Raw genomic sequence first — 17,105 nt, forward strand, 5'->3', positions numbered from 1 at the left:
TACCTGAAATTTTCTGCTCATTACATGAGAGTAGATGTTCAATTTGAGCAAAAAGAAATGCGTGCTTGATTGGTGTTGAATAGCAATTACTGGCATGCTTGACCCCATCATACCAGAACATTGTTCAGCCTTTCAGAGATATTGTCCCCGTCATGTTGCTAAGGCCATTGTATGGGTTTTTTGTGAGCCTTTCAAGCAACTCATCCAGGGGCCAAAACTGCATTGATATCTGACTTTTTCATAAAGTTTTCTCTTTTGTCTCTTTTGAATCACTGCATCTTGTTTATTCTGGTTCCTCAACATCACCCACCCTTCCTTCCTCTCCTCGCTCTCCCCTTCTCTCTTTTCCATCCCTTGTGTAGGGGTCCACTCCTCTTTCCTTGGACTATGCCAGATTGCAGCCAAATAATCCATCCTGATGAACACTCATTAACTATAGCCTGCTTGAAAAGATCTCATTACAGGGCTGTTTCAAATTACACCAAAATCCTTGTGCAAACAATACTTTTGAATGGAGCATTTAGTAATTAACTCTTTCAAGCCAGGATTTAGAATTTTCTAATATTCGGTACCAAACACCAAGGTATTTTGCCAAAGGCCAGCTGCAGTGTGTTAGGTGCTTTCTCATGTGGATCACTAAGCTGAAGAAAAAAAAGACAGGGATACTTTTACACAGGAGTTTTCAAACTTTATCTTACTGTTACCCCCTCAATAATATATAAATTTACTTGACACCCCCCCCCCCATGTTACAGCTAGTCATGACCCATACTTTGGAAACCCTGGGAGTAAGACAGTTTAACCATCTAGCTCAGTATTGCCTATACTTACTGAAAGTGGCTTTCTGAGGTTTCAGATGGGGATCTTCCTCAGCCCTACCTGCAGATTTCTACTTCTTTCTAAGATTTGTGACTCTCTCCTAAGCTGCTAGTGACCCACGCTTTGAGAACTGCTGCTGTAAAGAGTCTTGATAGTCTTTGTTGTTTTTACCTGTACAGAATAACACAACCACTTATCTAAAAGGAATAGTTTGGATATACATTTATTTTACAACACTGTCCTTCTAGAAGCAGCTAGATGTAGTATATAAGAGCCCAAGCCTAACTAATCCCTCCAGTGCCAATGCAGTCCCAGCAATAGAGCATGTGCTGCATCCTGCGGGGCGGGGGAGTCACACAGTCCTCTTCAAAGTCAGGAAACCTTTGTTCACATACCTTCGGGCAAGCCCCTGCTTTCCCTCTGGGTCCCCTTGAATCTACACCAGCTGTTTTGCTAGCATTAAGTCCAAGGAGAGTAAGGGAGAGGGAAGGATGGAGATAGGATTATGGCTTAAGTCGCTGCCACTGGGATCCACCGCCTCTCCCCAATCTGCCTCCTGCCATCCCACCTTCCCATGCCATTCCCCTACAAAATGTATGTATGTATGTATGTATGTATGTATGTATGTATGTATGTATGTATGTATGTATGTATGTATGTACGTATAGAGAATCTTGAAGTAACTCTCAAGCATTTTGTCTCTATAACAATTGTCAATATGTATATAAACAAAAACCAGGGCCCCAAATAAGCCTGGGGCCCCTGGAGCATACCATATAATGGATACACCGCTCCCACATGATGTCCTATCATTGTATCTAGTCCAATACTTTGTTTTTCTACAGGACATAGTCAAGTGTCATATCCAGCAAACATAAATGAACAATAAATAGGATATACAGTATGCACTCCAGTGGTGTAGCTAGCAGGGGGCGGAGGGCGGTCCACCTCGGCTACCACCCTTGGGGGGTGTAACACCACAAATGCCCCAACATCGTGACAGTTAGGAGTAACCCCATCATGTCATATACCGTTGGATGCAGAATTTCCAGCAGAATGCAATGCAAAAAACCTGATTGAAATTCCATCTAAAGTTATAGCCAAAAACCCGGAAACAAAAAATGCATTGAACCCTATGGAAAATGAAACTGAGCCATATCGCATGTTCACTTGCGAGCAGGTGAACTTCCCATAGTTCAAATGGCAGGCTGAGAGGAATCCAATGATACCGGAATGGTTCCTATCCAGTGAAAGCAGCCTCCAAAAAACACCCAAGAAGGAAGTCCCTCCCTCCAAGCAGACGAGTCTATTGAGCCCTATAGAAAGGGAAAGCAAGCCACATGGTTGCGTTTACTCATGAGTAAGCAAATGTGCCTTGGCTCCTGGTCAAGTCAGGCTAAGAGGAATGCAAGGCTAGCTGCATGGTCCCCATCTAATGAAAGTGGTGCTCAACAAATGCTCCAGAAGGCAGCCCTCCCCCCCCCATAGAATAAAACAGAGGCTTGCTCTGGTAAGGTGGGCACGGGGGGGGGCCTGAAAATCTCACTGCTTTATTTGTGGGGGGGTCTTATTGCAGACAGCAACCCCCCCAAAAGAATAAAACAGAGGCTTGAGCTGGTAAGGTGGGCACTGGCGAGGGCTGAAAATCTCAGTGCTTTATTTGTGTGTGTGTGTGTGGGGGGTGTTTTTGCAGGCAGCAACTCCCCTCCCCCCGAAAGAATAAAACAGAGGCTTGAGCTTTTAAGGTGGGCACTGGGGCAAGCTGAAAATCTCACTGCTTTATTTGTTGGGGGGGGGAGTGTTATTGCAGACAGCAACCACCACCAAAAGAATAAAACAGAGGCTTGAGCTGGTAAGGTGGGCACTGGGGAGGGCTGAATATCTCACTTGGTGAAACAGGGCTGGCTTCCCCTTATTTATCTGTTTTTCTTTAATTTAATTATTTATAATTATTTTATTTTGCTTGATGATGTCACTTCCAATCATGACATCACTTCTGGTGGTTCCTGGACAGACTGTCATTCTAAAAAGTGGGTCCCAGTGTTAAAAGTTTGAGAACCATTGCCTTAACAGGCCAATGAGACATTGGGGGGTGGTGGTGACACCCTAGTGACCAAAATTCTGGAAATCGTGGCTTTTTGGAATAATACCATCATGTTATATACCATTTGATGCAGAATTTCATCCATTGCTAGTGGGGAAATATTCACTGCATTTATTTTTCTGGCCATTATTATTATTCATTCCTTGTCATGACTATTACTATCTCTGTCTCACCTACCTCACAGGGTTGTTGTGAGGACAAAATAAGGGGGGAACCATGTACACCACCCTGAGCTGCTTAGAGGAAGGGTGGTATAAAAAGTGAATTAATTAATTAAACAATATAATTAATGATTAATAAGTCATATGGGGTGACAAAAATTTATGAGCCCCGGATGTCAAATGATCTAGCTACGCCTCTGATGCACACTAAAGGAAGCTTAGAGTTATCACAGATAACAACCCTATATCACAAGGAGATGGACCCAAACAAGACACTCTACCATCATCACTCCAAAGTAAGCTCTGGGTTGCCTCAAATCATTCTCAGAATGGTCTTGCTGTCTCTCATTCGTTTTATTCTTCAAACCACCTTATTCGAATTAGGTTATGACTTGTACAAGGCTATCCAGTGGGCTTCATGACCATGGGAATTTGAACCTACACCTTCCTGCTCCTACTCTGGCATTCTATCCACTACATTGTACTGATATACAGTACAGTACATCTTCTCCCCATCTTCCTGCATGCACTTGTTCGTGAGTTTATCAGGTATACATTCATTTATCTGCCATGTTGGAAATGATAGCTGCAGAATAAATGTCACAGATTAAGGGCACAATCCTAACCAACTTTCCAGCACTGACATAGTAGGTGTCATCAGGACAGGTGGGTAGGCGGGGCAGTTATGCCAGATCCCAACCCCCGTTCCCAAGGAGTGCGGACCAGCTTCAAGCTGCTCTGGAGCCACTTTGGGTACCTATCCTGCACTGGATACAGCGCAAGCCTCTTGACTTGCCTGTTTCAACGCAAGATAGTATTGTGCCTTTAATCTTGTACCTATATTGCCAAGAAACAGACATAAACTTTTGACGTTCCCTGCACAGTCCAAGTTACTGGGATCTATTGCAGATCCAGGCTTACTGTTAAGAAAGCAGACTATCTTGGTTGCACTAGGGCCCATGATGGTGAGGTATTTGTTCCACCAGTCATATCTATTTGTGAAGAATAGTTACCCATTACAACACTTTAATTTGTCCTCTGTAGTAATCTGGAACATTCATGTGCTGAAAATGCACATTCCCACCCTTTCAATGGATGCTTAGAGGTGAGTGTCATTTTAAAATACTTTTCTTCAACTGGTTTAAAATAAACTATACCAGTGCTTCCCAAAACTTTTAGTCCCAAAATTTTTAGCCATGTGAGGTGCCCAGGCATCCACAACCCACAAATGTTGTGGGTTGCTGCTGAGTGAGGCACCCAAGCACCCACAACCCATGTGTGTTGTGAGTTGTGGGTGCGTTGTGGGTTTCAGCTGTATGAGGTGCCCAACTACCCCCACAGTCCATGTGTGTTGCAGGTGTGTTGTGGATTGCTGCCGTGTGAGGCACCCAAGCACCCACAACCCACATGCGTTGTGGGCTTATTGTGGGTTGCCGCTGTCCAAGCACCCACAACTCATTTGCGTTGAGTGTTGTGGGTGTGTTGTGGGTCGCTGCCTTGTGAAGCGCCCAAGCACCCACAACCCATGTGCATTGTGGGTTGCTGCTGTGCGAGGTGCCCAAGCACCCACAACCCATGCACGTTGTATGTTGTGGGTCGCTGCCCTGTAAAGCGCCAAAGCACCCGCAACCCACGAACGTTATGGGTTGTGAGTGCATTGTGGGTTGCCACTGCAAGGTGCCCAAGCACTCACCACCCACGCGTGTTGTGGGTGCCTCACACAGGGTCGGCGCTTTCTGAAGGACTCGTGGGGAGGCACTGCCTCCCCTGCCTCCCCACCCACCGCAAGTCCCTGACAGGAGGGCAGCCTAAGCCATCCCCTGGGACGCGCGTGGGGCTGGTCCCCCCCTGCCTGGCCTCGAACGGCTCTCCCTTCCAAGAGCCCTCAGACGACGACCCGACGGCTAGACAGAGACCATGTGACATCATCCCCCCTCCCCGCGCAGGGAGATACCAAACGAGCCGTGAAGGGAAGAGGAGGGGCAGGCGGGGCGAATGGAACATTCCAAACGGTTACAGTGACGACGAGGGGGCGAGGCCTTCCCTCGACGGAGCCCCGCCCCGCCCACCCGGGAGCGTAGACTCTCTCCATTGGAGCTGGAGCGATGAGGCGGGGCTGTGCCGCCGACGTCACCCCGCCGCCACGTCGGGGGCGGGGCGGTCTCTCCGTCGCTGCAGCAGTAGCACCAGAAGCTGCAGCAGCTCAGAGCGGAGCTTTCCCTTCCCAGGGTGCCCCGCGGCCCCATTTGAGCCCCATCTTGAGCGAGGGGAGTGAGCAGTTTGAATTTGAGCTCCTTCGGCGGCGCTGGTGTGAGGGGAGCGCGGAGTCGCAGAGGGGCCCGGCCCGCTCGCGGGCGGCAGGGGAGCCGAGCCCGCCTGAAGGGCCTCGCCCCCTTCTCCTTGCCCCCAGCATGATGCGTCGCGTGCTGGTCTCCGGGTAGGCGTCGGAGGCCGGGCAGCCTGCGCCTCAGCCGCCGCCGCCCCTCCGAGGCCTGTCTGAGGAGCCAGCGAGCGGCCTCGGCCCGCCTCAGGCGCTCTCCGGAAGCCTCACCGCCGGACGCCGGGGACGGAGCTGCGCTGAGGAGAAGGCAGAGCGGCGGCGCTGTCCGCCCGCCAGGGAGCCGTGCCGAGGGGAGGAAGAGGAGGAGCCGCCGCCGCCCCCTCCTCTTTTCGCCGCCACCCACCGCCAGCCCCAGGCCTGCCGAGCGGGACGACGTCGTGAGCCCGGAACCGGAGGAATGTGCGAGGCCGGCGGCGGCGTTTGCGCTACGGGCGGGAGAACGTGAGCCGCTCCTGCGCCTCCTCCGCCCCCCGCGCCAGGCCCGGCTCCTGTGACCGGCTGCGGCTTCTCCGCGCGGGCTGCTCCCTCGCCGGGTCCCGCGAGGGCAGGTGGGCGGGCCGCGGACTGCTCTTCTTCTTCCCCCCGCCGCCCTCCCCGCCCGGAGGAGCACCACCATGTCCAAGATGCCGGCCAAGAAGAAGAGCTGCTTCCAGATCACGAGCGTGACGACGGCCCAGGTGGCGAGCAGCATCACGGAGGACACCGAGAGCCTGGACGATCCGGACGAGTCGCGCACCGAGGACGTCTCCTCGGAGATCTTCGACGTGTCCCGCGCCACCGACTACGGCCCCGAGGACGCCTGCTGCGAGCGCAGCTCCTCCGAGGAGACGCTCAACAACGTGGGCGACGCCGAGACCCCGGGCACCGTCTCCCCCAACCTGCTCCTGGACGGGCAGGTCGCCGCCGCAGCCGCCGCAGCCTCCTCCGTGGTGGCTGCGCCGCCGCCCCCTTCTGCCGTGCCCGCCGCGAACGGAGGAGCTGTTCCCAGGAGCGCCGCCGTGGCCGCCGGCCAAGCCTCTTCCGCGGCGGCAGGAGGCAGCAGCGCGCAAGCCGTACCCCTGACGGCTGCCTCCGCGTGCAGCTCCCGCTTCAGGGTGATCAAGCTGGACCACGGTACTGGAGAGCCCTACAGGCGGGGCCGATGGACGTGCATGGAGTACTATGATCGGGACTCGGACGGTGGGGCGGTTCTGGCCAGGACTGGGGACTGCATCAGACATAACAGTACTTTTGAGCAGGCCGTTCAGGAGAGGGACAGTGGCCTGGGCACCACCGGCGGCTCCTTGATAGTCTCAGCACGTGGCCCCGACTCCCTGGCTGACAGCTCTCTGGCTGCCGTGTCACAGCTACTCCAGCCAGAGAAAATGAACCAGCCCTCTCCGCAGCAACCTAATTTTGTCATTGGGCAGCAGCCTATAGGCGGGGCTGTGCCTCACAGTAGTGCTCAGCCAATCTACTCAGGGGCTACGGCAGCAGGCCAGCAAATGATGGGACCTCCACTGCAGACTCAGCCGCAGGTAAATGCACAAGTCGTGGGGCAGGCTGGACCCAATGGGAAAGGCATACCACCTTCGAATGTAGCAGTAGCCCAGGCAAGTTTGCCCATGTCTCAGCAGCAGCAGGTACAGCAAGCAAATGTGCCAGTGGCTCAGAACCAGTCGTTTGCGTATCCTCAGTCACAGATTCCACCAGTGCATCTGGTGCCAGCTCAGACTCCTGGCCAGCCAGAATACATTCAACATATGACAGTAATGCAGTCTCAAGGAACTGCTCAACAGGCAGCTTCAGTCTCTGTTCCAAGCACTGGAGCATCCAGTCTTCCAGCAACACATGTAGCTGGTCAGAATCCTTTGCCTATGGGGGCACCAGTGATGGGCGTTTCTTCACAAACTGGTGAAACAGTAGGACAGGGATCTGGGCCAGTGCAGAGCGGCCTGACTACTCCAATTCCGACTGTCATTTCACAGCCAGGAGGTGTGGTACAGCAAGGCATTGGACATACAGGTGTTGTGCAACATAAATCCATGACTCAGCAGCAAATGGGTGGAAGCAATCAAGTGTCTGCTGCTCCTCACAGCATGGTCACTGGAGTTCAGAATGTGCCTGCAGCTGTGCCCGGTACTAGTGTGCCTAGTGTGTCTACAACTTCTGTTACTATGCCAAATGCCCCTGCTACTTTAGTCCAGTCTCAGCTGACCAGCCATACATCTGTTAGTAGGAGTTCCAGTGTTGTCCAGCAGCACATTGGCCTTCCACTAATGCAAGGCGCAACCAGTGTACTTGCAAATCTGCCACAATCTAACATTGGACAATTTCAGTCTCAACCTTTAGGCCAGATTGATGATACCAGAAGAAAATCTGAACCCCTACCTCAACCACCACTTTCTCTTGTTGCTGAAAATAAACTTCTTGTGAAACCGCCTATTCCGGACACCTTAACAAATCCTCTTAACTTACCTGCAACTACTCCCATGAACAGTCTTGCCAGCTCAGTCTTTGGCATTTCTATCCCTGTTGATGGTGATGAAGACAGGTATTTAATTGTTTTTTTTAGCTGGTATTTAGCTACAAATGCATATTGTTGATGTATAGTATTCATTTAGCATTTATTTATCAAGTTGGTGAAGTTTTAAAAGCTGTGACAAAGGGAACAAATGAGTGACCTTGTTAGCCACTAAATTGCACTTGCAGCAAAAATGTGAACAAAGCTGTAAAAGATAGAACTTGGGGAAAAGACTTATGAATGATATCTTTCCTTGAGAAGAAAAGTCACATTTTCTGTAGACTTAAAGTTACAGTGATTCTCAAGTCCTTTAAGCACATTTGGTAACTTGGAGAGTCCAGGATTACATTTTTCAATTATTTAAAGCATATGTTGGAAATGTGTGTGTGGAAAGTTATTTGATCCTACAAACTAAATAATGTCAAACCTACTCCTTTAACTACTAAATCTACAGTGATGAAAATGAACATAGATTAAGATGCTGCTGGAGGAAATGCTTGTAATCATGAGCTGAGCTGCAAAATGTTTTCTCTAGCAGCTTCAGAATAACAGCTGCAAAGAAAGCAGTTTGGGTAAACTTGACTTCTAGTTGCTTATAAATTCAACCATTGCTTTAGCAGTGGAAAATAAGTTGGTGAACCTGGTGATTAATCTTTCTTAAATATAAAGTAAATGGGTTATAAAGAGAGCCTGAATCAAGTTGCTTACTTAGAAGTAAGCATCAAGTGAGTTGTGTGTGTGTGTGTGTGTGTGTGTGTGTGTGTGTATTTCTAACATTAAAGGACCATGGATTTTCAAGAAAAACAACATAATGCTTTTTTATTTAAAAAAATTGAGGATAAAATATATAGTCTCAAACATGCTTCACTGGTGAAAGTACCAAATCTGGAAATATGTCTTGAAGACATTCTGTACAGTATTAAAACTCTTTTAACAAAATAATTGCATATTTAGTCAAAGTCAGTCCATTAAGAATTCTGTCCTATGAGAAAATGTTACGGGTTCATAGTGAGGGGAAGGTTAGCAGGATGGTCAGGAAAAGAGAAGGATGGGATGGGCAGAGAAAACTGGCATCTTGCTGCTAAATGATTGAATTTCCCAGGCAGAGATGAGAGAGCTGCCTTGCTAAGACCTTCTGGTTTAGGTATGCTAGAGTTCCTTGCTGTATGAGAAGGGAAATAGCTTTTGCTATCTAAATGGCACTGTATATATGAATTACTTGCCCTAAGGCATACAGTCCTTGCTTTCCTAACCATCATTCAGATAGTGTAGAAAAATTTCTGTGTGTATCAGGGTGTATTCTGTTGCTGTTGAATTGTAAGTATTGAATAGGATTATTCATTTGAGGAAATTGTAATCTAATATAGGAATGAGATGCAATTGTCAACAAATCTACTTGTGATTAACTTAAAAAAAATGAGAATAGGCTTTTGTGACTTTGCAGCAACTGATAGCATAGCATTAGCAATTGGTTATTATGTCTGTGTAACTCAGTGTTGCTATGCTCTACTGAAATTACATTCTTCTGTTGGTGGCTCTGTCTTTTTTGGGGAGAGGGTTCCTTTGCCCAACTTCCACATATAGAGTTTGGACTAGAAGTAAAATAAAAATAGAAAGCCATAGTGTTAAATTCTATACTAATACTAAAAACATTTTTGAAAACAAGTAGGTGTGCTAAAAGTACAGGAACTTTGTAATTTTCAGGATATTGGGTATTTTGTACAAGTCAATCCTAAGCCTGTTTACTTGGAAGCAAGTTCTACTAAGTTCAGCAAGTTAGTCTTCCAAGTTAAGTGTGTTTAGAATTGCTGCTTTAGCTTTCCAGCTGTGCTGCTTCTTAAAGGTAGCCTGTAAGATATCTCTTGTTACAGTATATCCTGGAATAGTCTACTTCTGCCATATTGCTTGAAACAAGTCTCTTCTTCGAATCTACATATTTCTTCTTGCTCCAGATTTTTTGTGAATAGCAGGCATAGGATGTGATTTCTCTGGGCTGCAGTGAAGTTTAAAAATATTTCTGTAGTCCTGTGTATTTTGGTATATTGTATTATGGCATACAAGTGAATTTTAAGTTGTATACTTCAGGAAACAGCATGTATGGAAAGCTGTTCTACTATAGGTCTTGTACTACAATGAACACAACAGCCTACATGTGTTCACACATGTGTTCTGATGCTACTTTTTCTTTCTTCTGCCTCCCATATCTTTCTATGATAAGAGGTCTCTTCCACCTCACTAGAAAATTGACTTTCATAGGAACCTCAGGTTTCTTTTGTGCTGAAAAGTGAGATGAAAGTGCAGATAAAGTGTTGGGGCTAAACAGTTCTCCATGGGAAATGAAGAGAGGGATTGTGGTCAGAACTAAAGTTATTTTTTATACTGTTCAGGACAGCTTAATTCTGTCCCAAGTCAAACAATTTTGGATTTGTTTCCATGAGGATTTTCCAAGCATATGCTGTGCAGGAGAAATCCATTATCTCAATGTGAGAGCCACTTTCATGGATTTTTCCAGAGGGTAGCTGTGTTGGTCTATCTTATTGATCTTGTTATACTTGGATTAAATTACTTAACTATCATGTCATGTAATCTTTGAGACATAGGAGGTGGCAAAAGTAATCCTGAGAGTTCTTAGAATCTGTGGCATTGATGGTAAATTGTTGCTGTAAGTTCTGAAGTTGTTCAAAGACTATTCTGGAAGCTAAAGTTGGATAGAAGATCCATATCTGTTTAATGCAACTTTAAGCAAAATCAGATATTTTAAAATCAGCTGCAGTACTCCTTTTGAGCATATGCTGCTGTTTTCATACCAGTTGGTGTATTTTTACAGGTACGCTGTAGTAACATCGAATTCCTTTGAACTAAACAGATATTGCTTGGGTTTGTGCTTTGGCATCTGATGCATAAAACAGGCAGCTATAGTCAGTGGCTCAAATACATGAGATACTTCAGATTGTTCAGTACTTGCAATGTGTCTTAGAGCCAGATACTGTAGTATGAGGAATAAAAAGATGGTTTCTTTTACCTGTTGTGTATATGCTCAGAAATGTGCTTTGCATAGTGACTTGTTCTATCATTCTAATTCCTCAATGGAGCTAACATAAGGCAATGTTTAATTGCTTCAAAATTTACCTACAACTCTTCCTCCAAGCATAAATTCCTTGGATGCGTGTAAGGACTACAGAAGAGGATAGGGAAGGAACTGTAAATATTGCAGCAAAACTTGTGGTCTGATTGTAGTTTTACTTACAATATTGTATACAATATTGTATGGTGCATCTGTGGTAAGAAATGCAGATGGGTTCGTTTTATGCTTTAGGGTAGTAGGATTTTATTGTCAAGTTGCAGTGCAGGCAGAGCTATAGTTAAACTGCCATAGTATATCTTTAGCTATAGCTTTTGCTAGACTCCACCTACCCTGACTTGGTTAATCCTGAAATCATGTCCCTGTTCTCTACAGGTCCCTTTGCTCATCCTTCTTCCCACCTGCTATGAACAAAAGTAAAATCCTCTTTGCTCTATGTAGGCAAGAACTGATGGAGCAGCTATTGAGAAGATACTACTACACATCCACCCTGTTGGAAGTATTAAATATAAAATGGTAGTTTCCAGAATTACCTTTTCTCTGGAGTGTGCTACTCTGGTTCATTGTTTCCTTTAAGCCATTTGGCTCAAAACTCAGGAAGTTCAAACTTTTGCGGAGGCGGAGCACGATTGCCCCACTCTCTTTCCCTGACCCGAGGAGCCCTGCAGGTGCTCGCACCCGGCTCCCCGCAGCCAGGGATGGCTGCTGCAGGGACTGGAGGGTGCACCCCAGTCCCTGCAGCCCAGTCAAAAGGGGAAGTGGGGAGATAGCGCACCGCTTCCGGTTTAGCGGAGCAGGGCGCAATCGCTCAGCTGTCACCTTCCCTGACCCGGGGAGCCCTGCCAAAGGTTGCGCAGGGCTCCCCGCACCTGTGGGGGGCTGCGGGGGGCTTGGGCAAGTGCACCAAGCCCCTGTAGCCCCTCTGCCTCCCCCCTGCCTCCTGGCTGCCCCCGCCCCTTAAGGGGAAAGGGACCAGGACCCTCAGGCTAGGGTGTTGCAATGCCCCAGTTTGAATACCACTGCCTTAATGTTTAAGAAATAAGTCTTGGTTCTTTTCTCCCAATATAATTTGCAAATCATTCCCTAAGTAGAATTGCTATTCCCCCCTCCCCCAGTTTAAGGGGGAGGAGTCAGGAATGTGGTATAGCTTAGTATGTAGGATCACTCCTTCAAAATGTGATCTATGTCTCAGGGATGAATATTGTTCCTCTGAGAACATAATGTGTATATATATATTTTAAATTTGTGGCTATAAGTGATGCTTACTTTTTGCACATTATTCATCTCCAGCCCTGTTGATTTTGTTCTAGACTACTTCCAGAATTTTGTATAGCTAATTCTTTTGCTGAGTCAAGAGGCAGTTAGTTAATTAGTACCTGTATAGCATAGGACATAAGGATGCTAGATTTTTGAGATTCAGGCAATCGGGCTGAGACTAAGAATTTAGGAAACAATAGTAAAGTGCCATCTTCTCATTTGTCCAACATTACATAGCTATCATCTAGTTACATTGCCTTTGGAAATTAAGTATTCTACAAAAAATATGACCTACTGAATAATGATTAATATTAATACAGAATATGTAGCCAACTTGTATTCAGTTTTTTATTTTATTTAGTAAATAGATAAGCTTCAGATGACAGAATATGCATAACTTAAACTGCTAAAAATGAAATTGCAGACTTGTCTTAATCCTGTTAAATCCAAACATCCATCAGGCTTCTGAAAACCTATTTAGCTAATTATTATACTTTGGCTCTTGAGAAATATGTTGCCACTCATGAAAGAATAAATCACTGGAAAAGCTTGTTTAAACCTCCTACATGTTTGGCAGATACATGGGGCAAATATTACCAGGCTGGTTAGAAAAGGCATAGAGTACAGAGATAGCTGACCAATATGAACTGTGCAGGCTGTAGTCCAGGAACTCTAATGAATAGCTGCAATTGTGGGCTGTCAATGGCAGCCGCTTGATTGTTGAAAACCTGATTGTAAGGCTCTCTTCATTGAGTATCTTTCTCAGTTCAGTTATAAAGGGTATTTGTATAGTGTGCTAATTGTTGCTGATAAAGTATTATAAATGGCAAAACCAAGCTCTTGAAACAAAACCAGACATTAGCATTGGTAAAAAGTTTCTTTATGTGTTGCACAATATATGTGCTATGTGCTCTACTTGAAGAAGAAAAATTAAAGGGTTATGCAAATTGAAAGCTGTAGGCACTGCTCAGATTCTGTTATAAAGATGCAGAATTGAGTTGTTTTTGAGCATGCTCACAACAGCTATAGTTCTCATGTTTTCAGCATCTGAAACAGAGTTGTGCCATGCTGAAGAAATTTGTAGATACAGGCCAGAAACAAATGCAAGCTAGAATTGTTTGTTCTTTCCACAGCTAAAACAATTCACTTTCTTAAAAAATAGTCACTTTAACTGTAAACACAGCGATGAAGTCTGTAATAAAGGAATAGAAGCCTTCAAATTAATTCAGTGCGTGAAAACTGCAATGATTTCCCTAATGCTGTGTTAATCTAAATATAGCCATAATGGCAGTGAACTGTGTTCATTAAAATCTTCTTCAGAATCACGAAAAATATCAGTTACATCATCAAGAAGGCATACTATGGCCACTGCAATGTTTTGAAAGCACTTTATACTAAAGTGTATGCACTTTATACACTTTGGAATTGAGTGTTTGAAGCTCTGTGGTCCTGCTCCATTGTCTTATATTGAAGGAAGGACTATGGGGAGGGAATACATTTTTCTTTTTTCAAAAGTATATTTTGAGACAAGCCAATAATTTCTATTAGTAGTAGTATTTTATTTAAATAAAAGTCTCAGACCTGCATAAAAGTAACGATACAGGTTTACAAACAGCATAACATAGCAATACAGGCTTACAAATATAGCATGACTGACCTCAGAGGTCACTTTAAATAAAAAATTAGCTATATATTTCAGGAAAAAAAGCTTTAAAACTAAACTAAGAATTAGTATTAAACTAAAAATTGCTATTAAATTATTCAAAAAACCATAGTTACCTGTTATGCTGGTTTAATTACTAAAATAAGCTTTAATCTATAATCATAATAAAAACATTTGTCCAATTTGTTAAGTCATCTGGATAATAAAAGGAGCCACTCGCATCAAAAACTCAGGTTAGATAAGGGAGATATCATCCTTTTAGGGATATTTATTGCAGCTGTGAAAAATTTACATATGTGATGGTAGGATTGGCATCCGAAAGGAGTAGAGAGGTATAATAATGCATCATGCAACCCGGTATTCTGTTCAATAAAGGGGAGATAAGCTCAGTGCAGATGTCTTTATAAAAAGCTCAGTTCAATAAAACGTGTTCAATTGTTTCTATTTGCTCAGCACAGGGGCATAGGCGCTCAAGGTGTGGTATTTTCTTATAGCATCCCTCTAATATCGCTGAGGGTAGCCCCCAGCAGTGAGCTAATGTGAAGGCTTGTCTGTATTTTGGTATTTCCAGTTGTATAAGATAGGATACCAGAGTGGCCAAATACCTCAGCTTCTCAGTGATATAGAATCTTGTTGACCCTACTCAGGTCATTTTGGCGGTCAATATCTATGACACACTGACTACTAGTTCTTTTTGCTTGATCTGTGCCTACACTGAGTAAGGACAACTGGGAGAGTCCTAAAGAAGTCAATTTTGACTCAAACTGCGACCACCTAGATTGAAAACTCTTGGAAAATTAATTGAGCAAGACCAGAAGAAGCTGAGTGAAACCTTAACCAGTATGAAAAAGTTGTTATCCATACTCTGACCTCTATCTTAATTTGCCCTGCCTCAAGCCATAGAATGGAGTTAAGAATACTCCTAGGTGTTCCTAATGCAACCTGAAGGACCTTTGATTGCACACTTTCTAAGATTCTAATATTAGAAACGGGCCCCAGTTGCGCACCCTATAGTAACTGGGACAGAACTTTAGCTTGGAAAAGCTTGAGGGCTGCTGGAAAATATTGTCCTCCCTTAGTATACATAAATTGTAAAATTGCAGAGGAACTTCTCTGTGCACTTGAAGCTACCTGTTCTCCATGAGCTTTCCTCAAGCTGTTCGACTGGAATATTACACCCAAGTATTTAAAGTGGGATGCTTGCTCAATTTTATGTTTATCGATCCACCAAGAGTAGATCTTTGGTCTCTTAGAGAAGACCATTATTTTGGTTTTATGAAAATTATCAGGCAATTCTCTTTACAATATAAGGCCAAGGTCCTCAGAGCTCGTTTAAAGCCAAATGGGGTTCTGGATAGTAGTGCAGCATCATTGGCATATAGCAAAGTGACTGTGTCTCCCTGCAATTTTGGGAGGATGGCAATCACTGTTGTTTAAATAGCTCACCATAGAATTGATTTAGAAGTTGAATAACAGTGGAACCAGAATGCACCCCTGTTTAACTCCCTTCTGAATAGGTATATTCATAAGGTGGCCCTGTAAACTGCACCTGACCTGAAGAGAGGTGCCTCTGTAAAGAGCCTGGATAAGAAGCAGCAGGTGCTGATCTGTGTTGGAATTCCCGAGCTTCTCCCATAATTTCTTGCGCAAGATGGAATCAAATGCAGTTTTGAGGTCTATAAAGGCAGCATAGAGTAAAGTTGTCTTATGTGTGATATATTTCTCAATGAGATGTTGAAGAATTGGACATTGGTCAATAGACTTTCCTTGCCTAAAACCAACTGGTTCTACAGCTAATACATTTTCTTCCACAAGCCAGTCTTTAAGTTTTTCATAGAGATGTCTTGTGTACAGCTTGCTGATGATATTAAGTAGGCTGATAGGCCTGTAAGTAAAGGGGTCATCTCTCTCACCTTTTTTTGAAAATAGGGATAACTATTGCAGAACCCCAATCAGCAGGAATATGACCGGTTCTGTCAATATAGAACAGGGATGTCCAAACCCCGGCTCTGGGGACACATGCGGACCTCGAGGGCTCTCAATGCAGCCCTCAGGGAGCCCCTAGTCTCCAATGAGCTTCTGGCCCTCCGGAGATTTGTTGGAACCCACACTGGCCCGATGCAACTGCTCTCAGCATGAGGGCGACTGTTTGACCTCTCGTGTGAGCTGTGGGATGAGGACTTCGTCCACTGTTTGCTGTTTCAGGTCTGTGATGCAGTAGCGGCAGCAAAGGAAAGGCCAGCCTTGCGTTGTGCAAGGCCTTTATAGGCCTTGAGCTATTTCAAGACCTTCATTCATTCATATAAGTTCATCTTTAATATATTCATTTATGTAAATTAATTCAAATTTTAAATTTAAATTAATTCTTTTTTCCTCGGCCCCCAACACAGTGTCAGAGAGATGATTTGGCCCTCCTGCCAAAAACTTTGGACACCTCTGATATAGAAGAACAACGATGCCAAGATTGGGGCCCACCACTATAAATTATTCTTGATCACCTCTAATGAAATCAGATCTTTTCCTGGGGTCTTGCCCAGCTTCAACTGAGCCACAAGCATGTGAACTTCTGAGACAGACACTGGTGGCCAAGGCAGAGTGTCTCCTATTTCTATTCTAATATTACTATTAGCCTCACCTTCATCTTCATACAATTCATGAAAGTGCTTCTCCCATAATTTCTATAAGGTTTTGAATGTTTCTAAAAGTAATATGGAGAAAACATATTTGAATATGTAGTAAGTCAACCTTTACTACAGCATTTTCTAATTTTCAGATAGTTTAGTGCTCTAATTTTGCGTGGAAATATTCAAGAAGCATCACAAAGACATCTTAATTTTATGGTTCCATTGCTAAAGCCTTGGCAGATTTCCTTTTGGCAGGAAAAAGTGTTATCTTTAATTTATTAGAATAATATCACCTGCAGCTTTAAATGCATGCACTGAGCTTTTTATTTTAGGAACATGTAGTAATATTTAGTAACAGCAGCACAAGTTTGTTGCTATTCTCTTCCAGCCATCTACATTCTGCTGAATATTCCTAATAGTATATTTTGTTTGGTAGATTTGTTTTGCTAGCTGTCTTTATGGCAAAATAAACCTAGGCTGCAAAAATGCAAGTTTTAAGTAAGAGCATGGGTTAGTCCTTTTCATGGTGACTGCAGAAGAACTCCTGAATGC

The 17,105-nt window shown here is 44.7% G+C and overlaps 1 protein-coding gene across 2 annotated transcripts in view; it reads left to right on the plus strand.

The window, feature by feature from the left end:
• Positions 1-5,267: 5,267 nt before the first annotated feature.
• Positions 5,268-17,105, plus strand: part of TSC22D2 (TSC22 domain family member 2) — a 43,935-nt gene continuing 32,097 nt past the window's right edge. For both annotated transcript variants that reach the window (XM_066619994.1, XM_066619995.1), the window contains exon 1: positions 5,268-7,957. In XM_066619994.1, the coding sequence (XP_066476091.1) occupies positions 6,039-7,957 (1,919 nt within the window). In that variant the 5' untranslated portion in view covers positions 5,268-6,038. The remainder of the gene's footprint in view (positions 7,958-17,105) is intronic.

This window comes from Tiliqua scincoides, chromosome 3 (genome assembly GCF_035046505.1).
Source record: "Tiliqua scincoides isolate rTilSci1 chromosome 3, rTilSci1.hap2, whole genome shotgun sequence".
Classification (NCBI taxonomy): Eukaryota; Metazoa; Chordata; class Lepidosauria; order Squamata; family Scincidae; genus Tiliqua; species Tiliqua scincoides.